The sequence below is a fragment of the Apostichopus japonicus genome, chromosome 21, assembly GCF_037975245.1.
Source record: "Apostichopus japonicus isolate 1M-3 chromosome 21, ASM3797524v1, whole genome shotgun sequence".
NCBI classification, from domain to species: Eukaryota; Metazoa; Echinodermata; class Holothuroidea; order Aspidochirotida; family Stichopodidae; genus Apostichopus; species Apostichopus japonicus.
The window spans coordinates 19,827,901-19,849,903 of record NC_092581.1 but is presented as its reverse complement, the minus strand read 5'-3'; the positions used below and the strand labels follow the sequence as shown (position 1 = coordinate 19,849,903).

At 37.8% G+C, this 22,003-nt stretch overlaps 2 protein-coding genes across 2 annotated transcripts; one reads left to right on the top strand and one right to left on the bottom strand.

Annotated features, from left to right (window-relative positions):
- Positions 1–6,640: 6,640 nt before the first annotated feature.
- On the bottom strand, positions 6,641–12,567 carry LOC139962760 (uncharacterized). Its single transcript, XM_071963071.1, has 2 exons — positions 10,707–12,567; positions 6,641–8,272 (listed from the first exon to the last, which is right to left on the bottom strand). The coding sequence occupies exon 1, from the start codon at positions 12,306–12,308 to the stop codon at positions 10,731–10,733; it is 1,578 nt and encodes a 525-aa protein (XP_071819172.1). The 5' UTR covers positions 12,309–12,567; the 3' UTR covers positions 6,641–8,272; positions 10,707–10,730.
- Positions 12,568–13,330: 763 nt separating this feature from the next.
- On the top strand, positions 13,331–19,613 carry LOC139962759 (kin of IRRE-like protein 1). The gene has a single exon (XM_071963070.1). It carries the CDS (start codon positions 14,524–14,526, stop codon positions 16,237–16,239), a length of 1,716 nt encoding a protein of 571 aa, XP_071819171.1. The 5' UTR covers positions 13,331–14,523; the 3' UTR covers positions 16,240–19,613.
- The last annotated feature ends 2,390 nt before the right edge of the window (positions 19,614–22,003 follow it).

Here is a 22,003-nt window from a genome sequence, read left to right as displayed (position 1 = left end):
ACCCTTTGGTTGGTCGGAGGACACATATTTCAGTGTCGTGTAAGTCCGGTAAGGATGCTTCACAGATAAACACCTCAGCTTCATCGGAAATGGTAACGGTTGTATAAAGGAATACCGATGAACCATTGACCTTTCGAGATGACCCGGAAATGACGTCATTATTTCTCATCCATCTGAGATAAGTGTCGGGATCTCCGTTCGATAAGCACACGATATCTAACTGTTCACCTACCTCCGTCACCCCAAGTGGACTAGAGGTACATCGGGGGACCCACTCATGGGATAAAACTCTCAACGAAGCATTTTGGGATGCTTCCGTGCCACTGAGGCAAAAATAAGTTCCCGCGTCTGATGGTGACGTGTTGTTGACGTATAAATTCGTTACATCTTCCTTTTGAGATATAAAGAAACGATTTTGGAATCCACCAGAGACTTGTTGCGCTTCACTGGTTGAGGTCGGTGTATTCCTATAGACGTACCATACTGCTGGAGACTTTCCTGGTTCGACCTGACAATTGAGTTCTATTTCACGTCCCTCTATAACAGCTGCACTGCGGGGATGGATAATAAATGTAGCATTTACCAGGTCACAAGACCAAACTGTTATCATCAACATAGCAGCCACTATAAACATCCACATGATTTTCAGTTAAAATTACGCTTTAGCACGCATGTTTTCTTATCTTATGTGGTCGCATTAGTTACGAACGTTTGTCTCTCTGGGTAGCTAAGACTGTCTTTCTCCATGATTTCCAACTCCTTTATAAAAGAGATTCAATCGAACAATTCGCTTCGATAAAACAGATTTTAAAACATTTTACAGTCCTTAAAACACTTATTCCGGAACTGATCCACTCTCGCAATTACGTTCCTTTTATGCGAGAGATTGTATTAAACAATTCGCGGAACTAGTACACATAAATAACACTCCAGGATGGTTAGCAAATTCCTCCGTACACGTCTTCCAATCAAGATGCATTGTCGCTTCCCCTTTGATACCAAATATTTCCTCTCCTAATGATTTAAAATAGAGTTGCAATAATATTGAAAATTAGCCATTTGTTGATTAGTTTTTAAAAAAAATTGGTTAATTTTCTTTCTTAAGTAAGTGTTCAACACAACGGTCTCTGCTATTCAAACTATAGGCTGATATATATCTCAGTCTCGCTACTGCTCAACATCTAACGCCGACACTGACACGGTTGGATAGGCATTACTTAAGATGAATGAAAAGCTAACAACAGTTCGTTGTTATGGTAATTTTAGGGGAAGACACTCCGCCTGATTTCTCTATCAGTTTATATCGGTATAGAGATCTATCGATTGGTTTTATGTCAATACAGCTTATAGTGTATAGTGCAGGCCTTCGATAATAGCCATTCGTGCATAAAGAGCTGGCATTCGGCCTATAGGAGAACTTAATGAAGTCTCCGGTTAGTTTGGTCTAATCACACAATTTTCATAGTACATTCAATTACAGATATATCTATGATGTAGATGTATGAATCGGCTATAACACATAGCTGTGTTTTGTATAATAATGTATTTGGCATCCTTTAATAAATGACTTGTGTACAGCTGCACATTGCAGACAGTACTACCTATATGATTACATGTGCTGGGTTAGTATCTTAATAAAAATATCTTGTGAACACTGTTGTTGCGAGACTCTGCTTTGGTGGATCATGGCCACGTCGCAAAGGACATTGGCCCGATTAGTTAAATCACTATAGCACATTTTGGGGACCACTTAAGGTGCATTTCTGAATAACTTTTCTTTAACTTTACGTAGCTAGTTGTGGGTAATGGTTCTATGGACGAAAGGTGTTAGGACGAATTCGGTGACATGATCAAGGAAATCATTGATGGGCGAGGTGTGGGGGGGGGGTGGGAGGCACTGACGTGCACAGGAAGTTCATAGGTACAACTTTTTCCCCGTCTGATTTAGATATAGGGGCATGCACCTTTCTGGACGGGATGAAGACGGATGCACTGAAAAATTTTACAAATGAGGGGTGTGGCTGTGGGGTCGTTGATTACGACTCGGGGTTTGGGAATAGGGGGGTTCTGCCACTGAAAAGAATAAACTGTAGAGGTAAAATGTCGCATTCTGATACATATTTAGACAATAAATTATGTCTATAACTAGGTCTAAACGCAAGGTTCTGCTAAAAAATCTTTTGGATTATGAAAAATCCCTCGATTGACGATGGAGGTGGCCCCCACCCACCCGGTGGGAGTGACCATCAATGCAACAACTTCTAGGTTCCTGGTTCTTACCCGGCACACCGTGAACCAGTTTCCCTTGACTTATTACGAAATTGCTGTTGTACAGATTTGTTTTGTTGATGGGAAGCTTCGGTGATTTGGTAATTCTGCATTGCAAAGTTGGTAGGATCGGATTTCGTGACAACTTCATTCACCATGGGTGCACTGCAGTGATCATGCAACGGGGAGGATGGGGGTGTTCACCTCCCATCAATATTTAGGAAAGTTGTCAGTCGTTGAAGAACATTCTGTAGTCCGTTAGACTGAGGACGTTAAGCGGCGATCCCGGGAGCAGAAATTGGCGAGACAATTAGGACCACACGACTGAAATCGTTGTTCTGAACACATATGGAAAAGAGAAGGTTTGATATAATCCGATGTTCATCTACGATTATTATATGGAAGGTGTCACAAATGAACTGATATTTATAAGATTCCTTTCCCTTGCGATTCAGTAAAGTAAAACTATAAACAACAAAAAAGCTATATAAACTAAATCGACGATATGGGTGAGCCAATCAATAAATAGAGGGCAGCAGAGACTTTCGTAACTTGTAGATTAATTAAATGAATGAATCCCGTCCACCCCCTCCCTTCCCCCATTTTCTTTAGTTATTTCGGTATCTTTTCTGACTCATTCGTGCTTTTGAAGTCATCAATTTTCCTCATTATTTTGGGTACCTTGGTACTAAAAATTCCACGAAAATACAACTAATTTCACAACTGTTTTTCTTTGTGTGTTATAGTTTGTTACAAGTCATTGCATGAAATTGAAAATTACACATGGTATGTGAAAGCATTAAAACCGTTTTAACTTTGCTTTTCTGCGACTTTGTTTCTTAAAACAAATATACAGCCCAAACTTAATTTTCGAACACCCTCCTAGAATTGTTTTAATTCCGAAGGACGCCATCCTCATCACCAAATGTGATAATTAAAGTTGGTCGACGAGGTGAACAAGACAGCATCGATTGGGTGTCCATAAAGTGATAGTGTAAAGTACAATTGGTGTACACAAATATAACGAACCATACTCCAAAGTAATATAGCACACACTGTCAACGTATTTTCAGTACACTATATTCGTACCATCAGTACGGCGGCAATTTCTGCAATTTAGCTGCAATCCATCATTTTGCCACAAAAATATTGAAGTGACGGCAATAATTCCGATGCGAGCGTAATTAATCGTTTTGTTGCAAATATTGAATTAACGAGATTTTTAGGAGATCAATTTATCATTTTAACTAAAAATTGATGAAATGATGTCTTTGAGAAGGGGGGGGGGAATATTTATTAAGTGATCAATACATCATTTTTCGCTCCATTGTTTTGTTTAACTTGATAACATTTGATAAATACTATAATCATTTTGCAGTACAATCTTGAATTCAGCACTTACCATATTAGATGTAGGGAATGTGTAACTTTTTTTTTCTTTTTGCAAATTGTTAATATCTTTACTAAGCAATTATAGTTTATTGCTGCAAATTGCTATTTTTACACCAAAGAAATGAAAAGAAGATCTTTATATTTCGACGGCCGCCTTAATGTTTGTATAACATCCTATTCCAAGAATGATCACTGTATACTCTGCATATAAGGTTGAATAGGTATTACTCATTTTAAACGAAAAAGTAACAAAAGCCTGTTGTCATGGCGATTTGCAGAATTTGCAGTTCAGTTGTTGTGACGATGAAAGCGAAGGCTTTATCGATTGCTTTATACATGAACACGTGTATATACTGTTAGCGGTTGCTATTGTTCTCTTATAGATTGTTCATAGACAAGGTAATTATTGAAGTGAAACGACAGCAAATATAGCATAAGATGTAAAATGGCGTTGGAGATATATGGTAGCACGCTTCATATAAGTTCTCCATTGATTAACAGATTATCAAGCAGTTGCGTAGAACTTTATGCTCAGAAAGCTATACTTTTTAGCATATCGTGGATCATTTTCCCACTCATATCCGCCTGGTCGGAATATTCCACTATTAAGCAGGGATGTTTTGTATTTCTGCAGAGTCTAAACCAGTCGTTGTTTGGTAGTCCTCAAATTTCTTTGAGAACGCACTTCACATCGGTACCTATTTCATTGTAGTGAATGTGTATTATTATAATATCAGTATTAATCCTTAACATATGCTGTCCTTTTACCAGTTAAACTCGCCGCCAACCTATAATTGAATGGTATAGTCCAAAATAAAACAACCATAGACGAATGGGACATGATCCCATATCGTAATATGTCGGTCTAACTTAAGATATGTTAATGAAATGGAATAGTATCTAATAAACCAATATGATGTGGAATGAAACATATTATAATACCCCCCCCCCCCTAATGAAAGACAATGGTGTCACTAAAATTTAAAAAAAAAAAAACAGTCTCTTTGGTTTTCCATATTTTATTGAAATGTTTTAAGCAATGAACATTCGTCCACACGAACTTCTTTATTACGCAATTTTGCAATATTTTACACGTACAAATGGGAATTAAAGCACCATAAAACTAATACAGCATAGCTCAGCAGAATAAAGAATGACTTATAATTTACAATTTATTATATTTAGCCAGAAATATGCAGAAAAAGAAACTTAAGATGTAAAGATGGTATGAGGCCATCATCGACGAATGATCTTTGAGTTTGGGTGGATGGGGATGGTCGTGAGGGGGGGGGGGGGTGGAGAGTTCAGGACCAAATCGCAAAGTACAGTTATAATACCAGAAACATTATAACTAGTAGTAGTAAAATTCATCGGTAAACTAAAGACCCTTATCCATTCTCCACCCCCCCCCCCAACCCTTTCTCTCTCTCTCCACCCTGCAGGCATGCTTCACACTCCTTTACACTCCCCGTATTACCAACCCAACACCGCACTTTATCCTTAAACCAGTGAGTTTGCGTATAGCAGCTCCCTGCTTAAACTGCGAACCAAAAGTCATTACTACGGACACTCCTACAGTAGTTCGTTGTTTACACATATATATAGAAAACCATAAAGAATTATTGCCGTTACTTCCTGTATACTATAAGCTATACTTTTCGTATGTATATATATGGTAGATTTGTAATGCTATCCGTACTATGGAATTCTAGTGCAGACACCTTTCCTTTGTTCGCCCTTCTTGGATGTTCTCGTCGGGGCAGTTATGAAACCTTTAATAATCATGATAATAGTATTCATTCGTATTCTCGTTTTAAGGCCTTGTACTCATACCAAAAGAGGAACTTCGTCTGCTTGTACTCATGCTACTCGCATTACACTCCACACAGCAAATCCTCAGAAGTCACAAAAGTTTGCCTAAAACATAGACTCGGTATTTTTAAGTCTCGGCTATTTGTTCATTTCACACCATGCATTACCCTGGAAAAAATCAAGTTCAATATTGGAGAGTGGGCGTCTCAAATTCTGAGCAAAGTTTGTTGGAATGCACCCAATATGAATATAGAGTAAACAGAAATAACGCCTTTGTTGGTGTTAAGTTCACAATAACAGTATTGTACACGCTTAGACTGGGAGTCAACATTGGGAATATCAGTAACCTCTGGTTCCTATCACGCAGTAGTGCGTAGTCATTGTATCATTGTTATGTAGGTAGACTACCCAATTACTTGCACACAATAGTAACTTTGTACCATTAAATTAATGTTTACCGACGTGCTTTATGCTTTCCAGCGGCATCAAAATCTTTATGAGAATGACGTATTTTCAAAATAACAGTTGCAAGTCTTTAAAATAAAAACTATAAAAAGCGCGTATCATCGCCCACTGCATGTCCCAATCATGAGTCATCTAGTGACGTCAACCAGAACCCTCATAAATCCAAATATCTTGCCCAAATATAGAATTCAACTGTATAGTAATTCGTTTATATACCGTGCAGCAATGTTTATACAATTTGATAGTTTAGAACCTTTATTATAGTTTCAGTAATGACTGTTTCATCATTTTATGTTTAAACCATTTAACAATCTTATTTCTTTCACTTACCATTTACCATATCATTTGTTTAATCTTAACAAGAACTGTTTTTTGATGTACGCCTATTTATAAATATTTTATATTTATACTGGTTTAAAATAAATCGAAATCGAACTAAATCGAAATAGAGAATATCAATGAATATTGTAACATGTTTCGTCATTAAATATCATGAATGCATGAAAACATGTGACCCATGATGTATACTCTCTTATACTCACAACAACAAATATAGTGCAGCCTCTCTGAAATAAAATAGTTTTAACCTCGAAAGTGATATGATGCACCTCCTATTAAATCTAATATATATATATATATATATATATATATATATATATATATATATATATATATATATATATATATATATATATATAATATATATATTTATTTATACTTATAATATTTATATATATTTGTGTTTGTAATATATTATATGGGCCTATCAATAAAAGTTATATACTAAGGCACTAATTGGACATAATCAGTAGACACAGCAGGCCTTGAATCATATAAATCTTATATATCTTACTTTACAAGTTGTTTACAAATGCCTTCACGTAATGCTATCAACATAAGACATATATAATTATGTCCAAGCGAACGTCATATTCATAAATTTAATATAATATCTGTAATAAAGTTTATTCACATCAGTTTAACTATTTTATTTTAAATTGATATTGTAATTGAGTAGAAAGTTGGGATGAGGTGGGACAGGGGTGGGGTGGGGGTGTCTGATGGATTTGATCACAGCGAAAGTGTGACCATATGGTAAAATTTGCCTTGTAAAATTAGAGGTTCTCTCAAATATTATAAAAGGTTACAGGTTACTTTATAGTAAATTCTAGCATGTAATTTTAATACTTAACAATATCTTCAATCCAAGCGATGGGTGTGGGGACTAGGGAGGGGGACTTGGATGGCGGGAGGGGGTTGAGGGGTTGCTCAAGTTACCACAGTTAAAGAGATGTAAAAGAAGTATATGCTGATCACTTACAGGAAAGATTGTGGGTAATGAAAGACGTTTTTTGAATGAAAGACATTTAGTTTTTAAAAAGAATTTAAGTTTTGCAAGTACTGTAACAGTGACACAGAAGAGACATAGGCGTCAAATCAGGGCATATGTCTCTATGCATCTACTCTAACATTATAGAGGTCTAATATACTAATACAAATCAGAGAAGAACTATTAAAATGCATGTTACAGTACTGTACATACAAATCTACCTTATTCGTTTATTTTCCTTATAATTGTCGTTTGACATTTGCATTTATATCTTTAAATTCATTGCAATTTTTCTAAGATTTTTAATTTGACGATAGTTACGCGTACATCAGACTTGTCACGTCACGGTATGTAACACGTGATATCTCTGCATTGTTTTTTGATACAGGTCATTAAAGGTCAGTGACGTATCTATTGTGTATCACGTGGGCCCTGGTCCTATTGTTAGAGCTAGCGTGTTTCACCTTTACTTCATCAACACTGTACTAAGACTAAAACACCTATAGGCCTATATACTAAAACATGACAAAACATGACTGACAGTTGTGATCCGTGGCTCAGCATCGTTGGGAACAACTCTTGGGTCCTCTGGGCACAGAGGGCCATGGCCCCCATCTCGTGAGTCGTTTATTGCTTCACCTTTGCGTTGAAGTGTCTCGTATACTGATCTGTTAGTATGTCTGATGCAAAACTGGTTCTCAAAACTGACATATCTTAATTTTAAATTTTGTTCTCAAATTATGAACAATTGTCAACAAAGGTCTAAAAGCTCAGCGAATCATCTTGTGACGTTTGCTGCTAGGAAAAGCAGTTTTGTTATTAATATTCACAATCTTGAAAGAAATAGAAAGTGGAGAAATATCCGCACGCCACCATGTCCATTCACCTGGTGCATGATATCCTGGATATAACTCACAGCTGTGTCATTACCTAATTAGTTGGGCTGTCTTTCGTTGCAAATCGATTCAACGAAACTTTTGAAGATAACAGAGGCTCCAACTGCTTCTATGGAGAGATAGAAGAAGGACAAATAAAGAAATTGAACTGAACTCGGAGAAAGAAGTCTTTCAGTTTTTGATATTTGTATAAAGTACAGCTTTTTATACTGTACATTGCAATCATATACAAAGTATAATTGTAGAGGGGGGACCGAGGAGAGAGCGTCCCGCGCTGTAAGCCCGGGACCCGATGTTAATTAATGGGCACTGCAGGAGTTAAAACATAGAGGGGGGGGGGCGGTCGGGGCAAATATTGGTTAAAGAATATTGTAATCTCATGTTCATAATATACTTAAGAAGGAATATGAAAGGAGTAAAATAGGTGATCGGGTTTTCCCAACTTGAAGTTTAGGCATTAACATTCATGCCTATATGATACTTGTGGTACAAAATTCAAGGAGGAAGGAGTAAGGAAACTGGCCACTAAATTCAATCACCTACTACAACCGTACCACTCCTTCTAAAGCAGGCAACCTGCGGCCCGATGCTCCCTTTCCCGCGACAGGCGAAGCAATATCAAATTTGCCCTAACGTGCGGACTAGGCCTATCATACGAAACTATTGGGGATCTAAATTCTTTAGACATGGGAATGATGAGATTTCAAACCAAAGAATGCATATATGCAACTTACAAGGCCCGGGAAGTGTCATTTTGCTTAAAATTTGGGAAGTATTTTTAGTATTTTATTTTATCTTAAGTTTCAAAATGATCTTCTCATTTGAGCAACACAAATTGACCATATATTCCTTCCAGTATTAAAGAAAGCAGAGAAACTTCGAAAGCAAAACTTAAAAACTTGTAAAACAGGAGTTTTCGCCCACGCGGGAGCTCGTACCAAACTCGCAAGGTTTTAATGTACGTTGCGGAAGCTATGAAGTGAGGACTGTCATCGTTTGGTAATCTGCGGTCAGACCTTGATGAGATTTATACGAAAAAAAGGGCGATTAGTGATATCCATTACAGGAACCACAGGCCCTTAACAGAAGGCCCTCTCAACTATTCATAGATGAGAAGGAAAATATGCTAATTAACTGCACATTTCCATGCAATGATTCATACACATTATATACTACAGTATTATACTAAACTGAATACTCTTACTGTAGTAAAGTATAGGCGAACAAGGGCGTTGCAGCTTGTATATCTACCTCAACTATTCATTGGCAAATATTTACCAAAGCCTCTTAAACAGGTATATAGACCCTCGACGATTTCTTTTAGATTTTTATCCCACGCAATGCTGTGCTTCCTTTTTTCTTCTTTTTTGTCTGTTCATTTTCACGTTACAATATGGCGTTAATATTGAAACGTCATCAGTATCTGGCCCCAAACTTTAGAGCGATTAACAATGCTACAAGTTAAATATACTTTCCCGATGAATTCATTCTCATCGATTGAGGATTATTCGAATAGACAATTAAATATTTCAATGTCGGTAACGCCAAGTGGCGTGCAAAGGATTTCAAATATGGGGCCAGTTTAAAGGAATTTCCCCAGACTGATTTACAGTAGGTATAGGGGGTCTGAAACTTAATGGGGGTACCAGAGGCAAACCAAGGATTTTATAGGAGAGTTGCTGCAGAGTTGCACCGTTTTCATTCGACACACTGGAACATTAAACTGGTTAAGATATTGTGATCTAGATAGCCTATTGTTTTGTAGATTGTTGATGCAAGATATCACATAAGTAACTTGGGGTATTAAATTTAATAGCGCAGAAGGCCAAAATAAGGATTTAATAATCTATGCGTATGGATTTATGGGTAACCAATGCAGCTCTTTCAGTATTGGACTATAAATGGCAGTATATTTATTCGTCCTGTGAACAATTCGAGCAACCGTGTTCTGAAACTTTTGCAGTCTGGATAACTGAGTAGAAGTTGCGCCAGCTGGTAAAGAACTTGCGCAATCAAGCTTACAGTTGCTAGATATTACGAAGTTGACCCACTTGTCTAATTTCATACATTGTATCTATAGTAAAACAGTTATTCAAATAAACACCATACGTACCATAGAAGTGGCATATATATACATATAACATAAACATATCACATCTAATACAATATATAGGCAGTGGCTATATATCCACTGCGTATATTAGGCATCTAATATATATATATATAATATATATATATCTTATATAATATATATTTAATATATATATATATATATATATATATATATATATATACATATATACATATATACATATATATATATATATATGTTGTTACTAGTTGAGACTAGTGGAACAACTACTCTCAACTAGTATCAACATATATCCCGCTCTGTCCACTGGACATAGAGCACTCTGCGTCAAGATAGACGCCAACCAACCAATATATATATATATATATATTTATAATATATAATAACTCCTCGGTGATCTTTATAATAAGAAGAAAAGAAACTGCAGGCTAAGAAAGCCTGATCGGTTTACCTCCATGTCTTCATTTCAGTCCTCTCAAAGTTCGTTAAGGCTCGGAGAATCATCACGTGATAACTCCTCCAGTTGCAATTCTTCGCCGTCGGTGTCGTCAGCTATCGTTATCTGTAAGTATTCTTGTTTGGGTGGGTCGTCGTACTCATCGTCGTACTCATATGCGACATTGGTAGTCGCTGTATGCATGATCATGTCGTGCCCTTCCTCTGGCTCCTCGATCTTGAAATCATTCACCATCGCTACTGATCCGGTGTCACTATCAGCGTAGTTACCGCTGTCATGGGGTGACTCCGGCATCATGACAGGAGCGTTGTCGTAAGTGCGAAGATCCAGATCGTGAAGCTCGTCGTCAACTCCATTCACCTTTGTCTCTCTAGTGGTTCTTCTTCGTCGTTCCATCCTCTTTCCCTCGTGTTCCAGGTCGCACTTGCAGCAACACAGTATGCTAAACAGAAGAGCAAGAAACGCCAAAACTCCTCCTAAAAGGATAAGGGAGCAAATAAACCAGCCCGGGAAGCTGGAAAGAGATTTGATTTCTATCGATACTGTCGTTGTGTCGACGCCGTTACTTGCCGTACAATTAATGGTACGCCCAACGTCGGCATTCGTCACGGTAATAGTTGCGCGAGAATATTGACGATTTGTGATGAAACTGTCGTTTCCTGTAGTCAAGGTACCATCATTTAGGTCAATTCCTTCTTCAAAGGTAAAAACCGGAGCACCAACCAAGGGTGGATTGCTGTCTGCTAAGCATTTGATTTGAGCTTGAAAAGTTTCGAACATACCAACCTCTATCTCAGATGGAAGGAACCTGACGATCGGTGGGTAAAATACTCGAATTCTATTTTCCGTGTTGCCATCGGGAACTGGAACGAAACATGTCGGTGGCAACGTTTCAGAATCTAGAGGGCCAGTGGTACATATCAGAAACGAGTCGTCTTCATCCCCACTCAAAATGACACTTTCACTGTCTACCCGTGACGTCACCGATGATACTTCACCATTAGTATCCACAGTGATAATGCCTGGTATCTTTCTCAAAGTATTGTCTTTAAGCTGGAGGTACCAGCTTAGGTCAAACCCACCAGCTAACGGCACTCCACCCTCAGCTACACAGGTGTAAGCTGGTAGTTTGTCACTGTCGTTGAATTGTAAGTTTCCCATCTCAGAGTCACAACTAACAGTAGTTTCCTCAGTTTGACTAATCACAGTTAAGCTTGCTACACCTTCAACAGTAAAGCTTTCATCATTATCATTTCTGGTACCGACATAAACACAGGTATACTCTCCTTCATCGGCGCTCGTAACGCTTTCAATTTTCAGATTGAAATAACCTTGGGTAGCATTACCAGTAAATGAATATCGACTATGGCCGGCATTGTCGTTCACATTTGGTCCTATCGCTCCTAAATCATTGGGGAGACCCCAGAATATATCACCTTCGAAATTTGTGTTATTAACTTGGCAATAAACGATGACATCTCTACCGGGAGCTCCAGAAACTGGAAATGGCTTTAGTACAAACTGACATTGTACAGAACATAACATCGATGTCACAAAGATAGTGATGAAAATAGATGAAGATCTTATGTTGGCCATGATAGAGCAAAATACGTCTTCTGTTTGTAGAGGCTTATCTTTTAACGTTTATCAAAGGAATCAGGAAAAATGGCTGGAAATATGGGTTAAAGATGTCACAGTCCGTTATTAAGATTCTTCCTCCATTTTGTAACACCTTCTTCGTCAAGTCCAACATATACGTGGAGGCTACAATGTAGATGTCCGTACACGATCTTGATTTCAACATGTACACTCTGTAATGCATAACAGAAAGGTACTTCCATTAGTCATAGGGGGTGCGGTTCGAGGGGGCTCAAGCTGAACCACGGTAAGGCATCAACCACTATTTTATATGTGTCAAAAAGCTACAAACCATCCCAAATATCTTAGGAACTTTCATACCTATATCGTTGACGAGTTTAGCTTTAAATATTCTTTCGTTATTTTGTATAACTGATTTGTTGACCATTGGACGTACCTAGTGGTTACATGCTTAGAAAAGACGTAAAAGAATTTTCAATTAAAATGTCATATATTTTTGTTTTTGGTGGTCCCTGTTCATAAGAATGGTACCTTCCGTGGGCTTTGTAGAAAACTACTGGAGCGTAACGTGCCACCTTTAAGTTTGCCTTTTCAAATGATAGAGTATTGTCGAATTGCGTTTCTATTGTCACCTTTGTCTGGCAATCTTTTATCTAAACTGAAGGTTACGTTATAGTAGACCATTTGTTCCTCTCTAGTTTGCGTTATTCGGGATCTTATAATACAACACCTTGACTGTAAACTATTCCTGCAATTTTTAGTCTCGTTGAAATTTTTCCGCTCTGAGTAGTTTGTATATAATAGACTAAATAGATAAACACTAAATATAAGGCAACTGGTTACATTCTGTTTGCATCAGGAAGTTAAGTGTAGGACACAACAACAGCAAAAAAAAAATTTAATAAAAATAATAATTATAATAGTAATTATAATAATATGACGTAAGCAAATTGTGAAACGTACGGGTTTTAGCTCACCTATTGTGTAGCATTGAACATTAACTCTTCACTTACCAAAAATAACCAAAATCGCACATGATTATTTGTTGATGTGCCAATATTTTTTCTGTGTAATTGGGTTTATGTTTAATCGGTTACCAACCCGGTGTTTAATCCCACCTACAAATATTTGCCAAAATTTGTCAAGAATTGTTCCGATGCTAAAACGTGGCAAATGAAGACCGAGAAATAATGTTAAATTAGAAATAATTTGCGGAATTAGTGAGCATGTCTTGTGAATAACTGTTCTGTCACTGGTTCCGCTCACATTCATACCATTCTCATACAATGAACACACGTTTCTAGTCTGTGTCCTATATACACAATAAACAAAACATGCGATAAGTTGTCTTGTTTTTTCTCTCGAATTTACCAGGTTCACATCAAGTTTACAATTTTACATATCTTTGCCCATTCTAGTATATCTCTGAATGATGACTCCGTCAAAAAATTCAAAATGGATGACATTCCCGTGAAAATATTGATCCCATGTGAATTTTACTTATAAAAAGTACACGAATGTATACAGGCAAAACCGTAGGCCTATTCACGACTGATACACGTAATACGTCAGCGAGATGAACACAGCTGTTTCATTGATATTTTATCCCATACCTTCCTCTTTACCGAAAACAAAAGAAAGGTGTTAAATTTTGTGGTATTGTGCCACCACCCAGAACTTCAAACAGTGACAACTCCCAGGAGCAGATACCAAAATACAACACAAGTTATCATTTATCAATTATCAGGTTGTATTGTAATATTCCAGTCCACGGACATAGACGTTACAGTTATAGCTTCGCTGTATCATTAGTATAGTGTACTGCAATGGTCGTCTGTTTCAAGTGCTATGTTTAATTTTAACCGTGAGTTACGTTGGGCGGGAAATCAAGAAGATGCTTTTTAATAATCGTCATGACATTGTTTGATTTGTGACACAAACACCTGTGTTTGTCGAATACAGACACAAAAATCAACCACAATATGCGAATTTCCACGTGATGGAGGACAGAGTGAGTGTGTAAAGTGATAATACTTTGGACGAAATGTGTAAAACACTGTATACGCTATTTGTTTTAACTGTGGAACAACGTGACATTAAGTACAAATCATATGTAAAGTTTAATAAGCTCTGATTATCGATTAAGGATCCTAACTTCAAGAATTCGCTGTCAGCGTCCTTCTTGTTATCTTAATACTTGATCTAGCGTATAATGTACAAAATGACAATGACTTTGCATAAATATTATCTAAGGCGGAAATCCTTATATTTGTTACAAATAATTTCCCACTACGTCATATTATGTCTACTTGTTGGAGAAAGTAACGCTGGTCAATTTTTCAAAGTACAACCGGGAGATACCACTGTCTTGGACGGTGAGTCGTTTACCCTCTATTGCAGAGTAGGGAACAAAACTGGTGTAACTTATTGGGATAAAGATAATATAACGTTTGCCGTTCCTGGAGATGGACAGAATACCGCTTCGGACCGTTGGGCAGTTTTTGGCGACCTCGATATGGGAGAATATAATTTACAGATATTGCAATCACAACAAACTGATGCGGGTACTTACATGTGCAAATCAACTAGTGCAAACCCTGGTGAAAACGAAATAAGTTCATCTCCAGCTGACGTTACCGTTATGGAAGTACCAAACGGGCCATCTCCGATATGCTTGACCAGTAAGACGGGAAATTTAGCCGAAGGCGATCCCGTCGACTTTACATGTGCCTACGTCCCCTCTGATGGACTGAACAATATGACCTCGGTCACGTGGGAGAGGTCCGGTCCAAGGGTCATACAAAATGCTCTTCCTTTGTCAGGTCCAATTGGGCGAGAAGGTTATGTCGTTAAAAAAATGACGGTGACCATAACTATAGCCGATCATCTCGCTAGTTATAAGTGTACTGTAAGAGAATTTTCCGGGGAAAAGACCTCTACGTGCTCGACCGGTTCCCTACTCGTACAACACTCTCCTATCGTAGAACTAACTCCCGTTTCTATAGATACTGATGAGGGCGGCAATGCAAACTTCACATGCAACCTAATATCAGCATACCCTACGGATATCACATATGCCTGGTATTATTTGGGCAGGGTTGTGCAACCTGGAGGAAATAAATTGATATTTGGAAACATTACCAACGGCAGAACGCTCCAAGTTCTTGACCTGTCGGGAAATGACGACGGCGCACTGGTCACCTGTATCGTACGTAACAGCATCGGCACAGGGACATCTACTAGCATCATTACCCTCTCCGAGCGGCCTTTCGATCTTGAAAGAGATATTTTGATATGGCTTATACCATTGGGCGCCATTTTGTTATTTCTTATGCTGGTCATCTTTCTAGCCATCTGCGTACTGGACTGTCGTCTGCTGGCGAAGTGTTGCGATAAAAGAAAACATAACGTGCAGGGACCTAAAGTTCGCACGTGGTCAGTAGCTAATCTGGCCATGACCATGCGCGGCAGTGGACCGGTGGACCTGGACGACGAATATTTCATTGCTAGATCAATCAGGTCGAGAGATAACGCTGGTATAAGACCAGACAAGAATACAGTTGATCGCAAAAAGCCCCTTCCTGAAGACCATATGATCAATCCGAATTTCATCTTAGAGAAAGAAGGAACCAGACACGACTCAACTGAACGGGAGAAACAGCGGAAAACTCGAAGCGAACGGGATCGTTTAAGAAATCGAGGTACCGAAAATGACTACGAGGATGATATGTTAGACGTGGGCAAAGATCGTTCCTTGGCTAGGGTCCGTAAACAGGACTCGGAGAATGCAGATTCTGGATTGGAGGGAATGTCTTCTTCGAAGGAAAGTAACAACAGTCCAACTTTAAGGAGAATGAATAACAACGTAAAGTCTAAGAAAGCACTTTATGCGGAGGTGGAGAGAATAAATCTAGGCCTAAATAAGTGAGAGATGATTAATTCTTAGCCGTGTTACCTTCAGTTGACGGTAGAAGTTAACATTTGTCGTAACAATCGTTCACCCCATGGGCTCTCATTTACCGTAGAGAAACATTGCAAAAATCAACCAACGGAGGTGGTTTCGGTGTTTGCATGTTTGCAGACATCGTTATCTTGCCAAGAAGACAGAGGGTGAGTTTAGGCTGGTTGATTGAATCTAGAGGTTACTCTATGAAAGTGAGCAGCCTTTCACTATATGAATTGGAATCGGTGTGCTGAACTTGTCCCCTACCAATGCAGAATCTAGGTATTGATATGACAACTTGCAACTGCCAAATGTCACCTGGTGCCAAAATATTTAAGCCACCCAAAAAATCTTCTCGTGGACCTCAGCGGGTGGTTAGAACAACTGCATTCGGTGGACAGTGTTATCACCACCACTAAGATTCTTGAGGAACTATGCAGGTCCCTAGAATTTTGTAACTTCTTCTACTCCTCCCTTCTCCCAGCATGAGGCCTGGAAATATGTTAGGTATGCCCTACTCCCCCTTCCCATTCCCTTACTCTCCCCTTCCCCTCCCATCCCTTTCACCGTCATAAAAAAGTAGCAAGTTCCCAAAAGTAGTTGTAGCATACGTGTTTTTAATAGCGTTAGATGCTTACCTTCAATTTGATTCAATATTGTAAATAAGTTGACTGAATTAATTAGCTTTATTTTTTACTTCATAGTTTACGTATTGTATGATTATAAACTTACAATACGTAAACTATGAAGTAAAATCTGACTTCTTTCATCCGAATCCGACGCCCAGCTATTCATATAGTTACATAAGAAACATACGAATGTAATTATTATGTGCGTATAGGTTTAGTATATACACACATAATATAGTTACATGTAAAACACAACACAGACGCCAGAGAATGGCTCTAACGAGATTTTTGTAATACACTTTACACAGTCCATTGCTCTTACTAACGATTGAGCACAGTGAAAAAAAAACGATATCATTATTCATATTATTTTGTATAGGCTATGTCAATAACCTTTGACCCCAAACATGCCGTTATAATCCATGTGTTACTGTTCAAGGCTAAATTTTGTACCACTGTCATAAACCTATAGGGCATGACGGCCAAAGATGAAAATCTGGGCTTTCAAAAAAAATTATGATTCTACGAAATAACCGGCTTACGTTTGAATAGCGCAACCATGTTTGTACTATTCAAGGTTATTCATTTCAAATCATAACCGTGTGGAGTGGCACCATGTTTGCCTTCTCCCCCCCCCCCTCCCCTCCCCCCTCTCTCTCTATATATATCTTTTTGAATTATGTGCACACTTTATGACATGATGTTTATTGGAATTTATGATTAATTAAATGTAATTTACATACAGCTGAATTTAGTTTCGTCTAATTGATGTTATCAATCTTTTAAGTTTAAATCAAATACGTAGAGTTAAATACATTTGTTAAATTTCGATACTGCCTGAACGTTTTATTGTAATTTATTAAATTTCACATTTATCGTGTGCAAATATTGATGTATCTAAGTGGGGTGGGCATGTATAGAAATAAGTATTTTTTTTCTTCTAGACTGGTAATAGCGTATATACAAAGCATGGCTATATCAGGGATTAGGTTGGTATGATGTACGAAGCTGATCTAAGGAATCTTCAGTATCTCTTACAACGACTTCAGCAAATTAGAGTGAAACAATTCTTTACAATCGAACTTACATTGAAAGTTTCAATCTATACTCACTACTCAGAGAGTATTGTCTTACAAGTAATTCATGGTAAACCAATATGAAATGAAATAATGAACAGTAATGGAAATTATAAATATGAACTACAAATTCTCAAGCAATGAAATATGCAAACATTGTGTGCATATATCGATGTCTACAGCCGGTAATATGTTTCATCACAAGGTGAACTTGCGCTGCTGTACTGCGGTGGGGGACGTAAAGGGGTGTGTTAATGGAGACGTTAGGGGTAAGTGGGGGGGGAGGTAAGTACCTTAAAGTGGAGGCTTTCATCGCACAATTAAGGCAGTGGGTATCATTTTAACAGACTAAATTTTCGATCTGCCTTCCTTTTTTGAAATTCTTTTGGTATTATTAATAATTCTGAGTTGGCTGGAAACGTCATACGTTCACATGACCCACTTTGAAGATTTGTAACAAATTGACCGATATAATTAGATTGCAAATATATGCATTTGAAATTTATTATTTGTCTTACGAAGTAAAAAGATTTGTTGCCAAATTTAAGAGACATTCGTCAAGTGAACATTAATGTTTAACTACGAGTATGTTTAATTAAATACAAAATATCCACTATGACGTATCCACTATGAAAGTTGGCGTAAAAATACTTCAAGTCAACGTAAATAACTGACACATAAAACCTATGCAATAGTGTAAGAATTGGAAATATGTTAGCTTGATTGACGTCAGCATATTAGAATGGAGTATTATAATAACTTTTCAAAAATATGTTGCGGAATACAACCGGTTTGGATGATCCTGTAATAGTACAATGGCCAGATGTTTAAAAGCATTGTTATCGATCGTTTATCATCAACAGTTATTTATGATCTATGTATAGCATTGATTATTCCTAGTATCTTTCATTTATAGATCATTGCAGCATTTCTCCCCTCCCCCCACCCCCATTTTTTTTGGTTCACCTTTCTTCTTCCAAATTTAATCCTGGCTATTTTACATTACCTTAATTTTACATGTACAATTTTACCATTCATTTTTCAATTATCAAAAAAAAATTAAAAGTATTCGTTATATACTTAACTATAATTTTTTTTTAAACTTTCTGCTATATATTTATTATATATAACTTATTAATAATATTTATAATGCGCCAAGAAGAACTAGAAAAATTCTTTTAACATTTAAGCTAAAATTTAAGCTAAAACTGAATCGTAATTCACTGACACATTTTTTTTTCAATTATTTTTTCAATTTTTGTCATAAATTTTCATTAAGTCATCTGTAACAACTCGTAGAAAGCTTTTCGTTTGTCCCTAAAGATATTTTATCAATAGTGACGATATAGTGGAGACGAAATAGAATAAATGTTGAAAAATAAATGTTAGTTGATTATTGCTAATTATTAGCATATAGAATTACCGACATTTACATTTGTGAAGTGACCTAATGAGGATGTCATAATAAATTTACCCCCTGCAGAATATTGTACGAAATATGTTCGATATTATCTATCACGTGTGATAGAGATGCTTTTCTCGAGTGTATATAAATCCTTATATTTTAATTTCGTATCTTTATTCCGAATGTTGTATTCGGTGTGGATCTTAATTATGTAACTTATACCAAAATAAATAATCGAATTTATCTGAATTGTTTACCTTTAATTGTCATTTATGTGACTTGTTCAGGAGTCAAATTTTATGAGATGAACAATTATGGAAGAAGAGAACAAACACAGCAGGAATAAAGATGGAAGGAAGGATTTTAACTTATCCTTCTCATCCACCCTCACTCCACACAAATATGTGTTCTCTCAAACTGCCCGGTCTCCCAACGTCCCAACCCCGACCCTCTTTCAGATATATCGATGTAATGACGATGTCATTCGATGAATACTAGCTTTCGATGAAAAGTTGTTAAGATTGTAAGCACACACAATTTGTAATTCCTGCGGACAAATGTAACATTTACAAGTCCACCGGTCGACAAAATACAGTTTCACGACCGTCCCTATGGACATAGCTCTGTTGATCTGTAGCTCCGTTGCTCTGGTGAATTAATTGGGCCTGATTACGTTGTTGATTTAAATTGCTTCCCATGCTTGGGTAGGTACATATTTCCCTCATCTCATGTATGTGGGGCAAGGGCGTAGGAACCGGGGGGGCTGGGGGCGCCAGCCCCCCCAGTGAAAAATGTGGAGGGGCGGAAGTATCATTCCGCCCCCCCGGTTCGCAAGTCAGAAAACCCCTTTTTCATTTCCAAATGAGAAAAAAAATCTCATTTGGAGCACCAAATTGCATCTAAGGCCAGGTGAAAATACAAAATTAAGTTTACAAAATGGAGTAGGTGTTGAAGTGTGCTATATTGCACCAAATTGCATCTGAGGCCACCTGGAAATGCAAAAAATTCCAAAGGGGAGGGGGACACCCCCTCCCCTAGGCCCCTCCCCCAGGCCGGCCATCAGTCTTCAGCCCCCCACTCAAAAGTACCTTCCTACGCCACTGATGTGGGGTGAGAGAGGTGGGTACAAGATTTCTAACAGAGGGGCTCTATCCAGGCTAGCCTACCCTCCCAAGCTGGTAACGACACTTCATATTCAAGACGAAACTACGTCATTTAAATATTCCTCCTAATGACAGTGCAGCTGTAAATGATGTGTGCAGTATTTTTTCACTCCCCTCTTCCTTCCTTCAATTCCTCCCCTTCCCCCCCCCCCCCCCCCCAATCCGTCCTGGCTCAAAATGACGTCAAAATGTACTGCACTGTACGTCAAAATCTATAACTCGAAACACAGGTGCCTGTGACATTCTGCAATGGTGCATGGAGGGATAGACCCACGTAGCCTACACAGTTCCACAGGTCGTCCAACACATACAAGGACAAACAAATTATATCTTACGTATATATAATAGAACTTTTAACCTATCAGTGAACATTTTGTCGATACAATTAAAACCAATGAAGGTTGTGTACGCCTCACATCGTACTTTATTTGCAATCGATCGAACTTGAAACAAAAGTTGGCAGATGTAACAGTTAGCTAGGCTACTAAACTGCATGGCCACTGTATTTATGACGTCACTGTTATGGTTTACCTCCATGATTTTCAACATCAAATTTACTATTTCTTTTTACGTGCAGCTACACATATAGTTAAAACATGTTAACGTGTCAGTTATATATCAGAGTGTATTTTTGCGTCGTCAGGTAAATAGTAGAAGTGTAAAATATTTCTTTCAAAATAAGCAAATCCAAGTAATGTCTCATACATGTCCTCTAACTTCACCATGCATCTGGTCTACTCACTCTTAAAGCACTACCCCTCAGCTCACTATATGGACGTTTGCAATCTTATAGCCACTTCAGAATGCTATCATCTGGGACAATTTATTGATGATCTTTATTATATTTCTTGTGGACAGTTTTGAAAGTGACGCCGTCATTTACTGTTATTCGATAATTCGGACACTGTAACATATATGTTTAATCCGGCGTGATACAGTAAGAAACATAGGGGGGGGGTGGGGGTATCCGGGAGTGAGTGTGTTTATAAGCCGATAGGCTTATAAATAAATCAGTCGACTGATGAGGGTTTTGCACTGAGTACAAAAAGTTAGTAATAGGCCGATACCATGTTTACCGTCCACATGTTCCCATTCCTTCGCTTCTGATTTAAAATCACTTGTAAAATTGGTGCGCGTTTACTGACTCGACAAAAGAGTGACCAGAGAGTTATAACGACATCTAACTTCAAGTAAAGTATTCAAAAACAAGAACCAACTACTCATGATTATGTGATACGGGTGTGACTTTGTGTACAGGATAACAAGTGGAGCGTTATACGCTGACTACCCATTATTTGCAATTGGCTCCTAAGCAATTAAATGTGTCACAAATGACACTTTACAAGCGACCGAAGGGAAATAAGTTGCGGGTTTATTATGATATAGAATAAATATTTACCATTGTATTCTCATAGCCTATAGACTTTACTTTCAAAGAACAAAGGGTTGACGAATGGCTACCGTATGGTATCAAGC

Coding starts and splice junctions, on each gene's coding strand:
- LOC139962760 (XM_071963071.1), bottom strand. CDS start 12,308: ATGGCCAACATAAGATCTTCATCTATTTTCATCACTATCTTTGTGACA.
- LOC139962759 (XM_071963070.1), top strand. CDS start 14,524: ATGTACAAAATGACAATGACTTTGCATAAATATTATCTAAGGCGGAAA.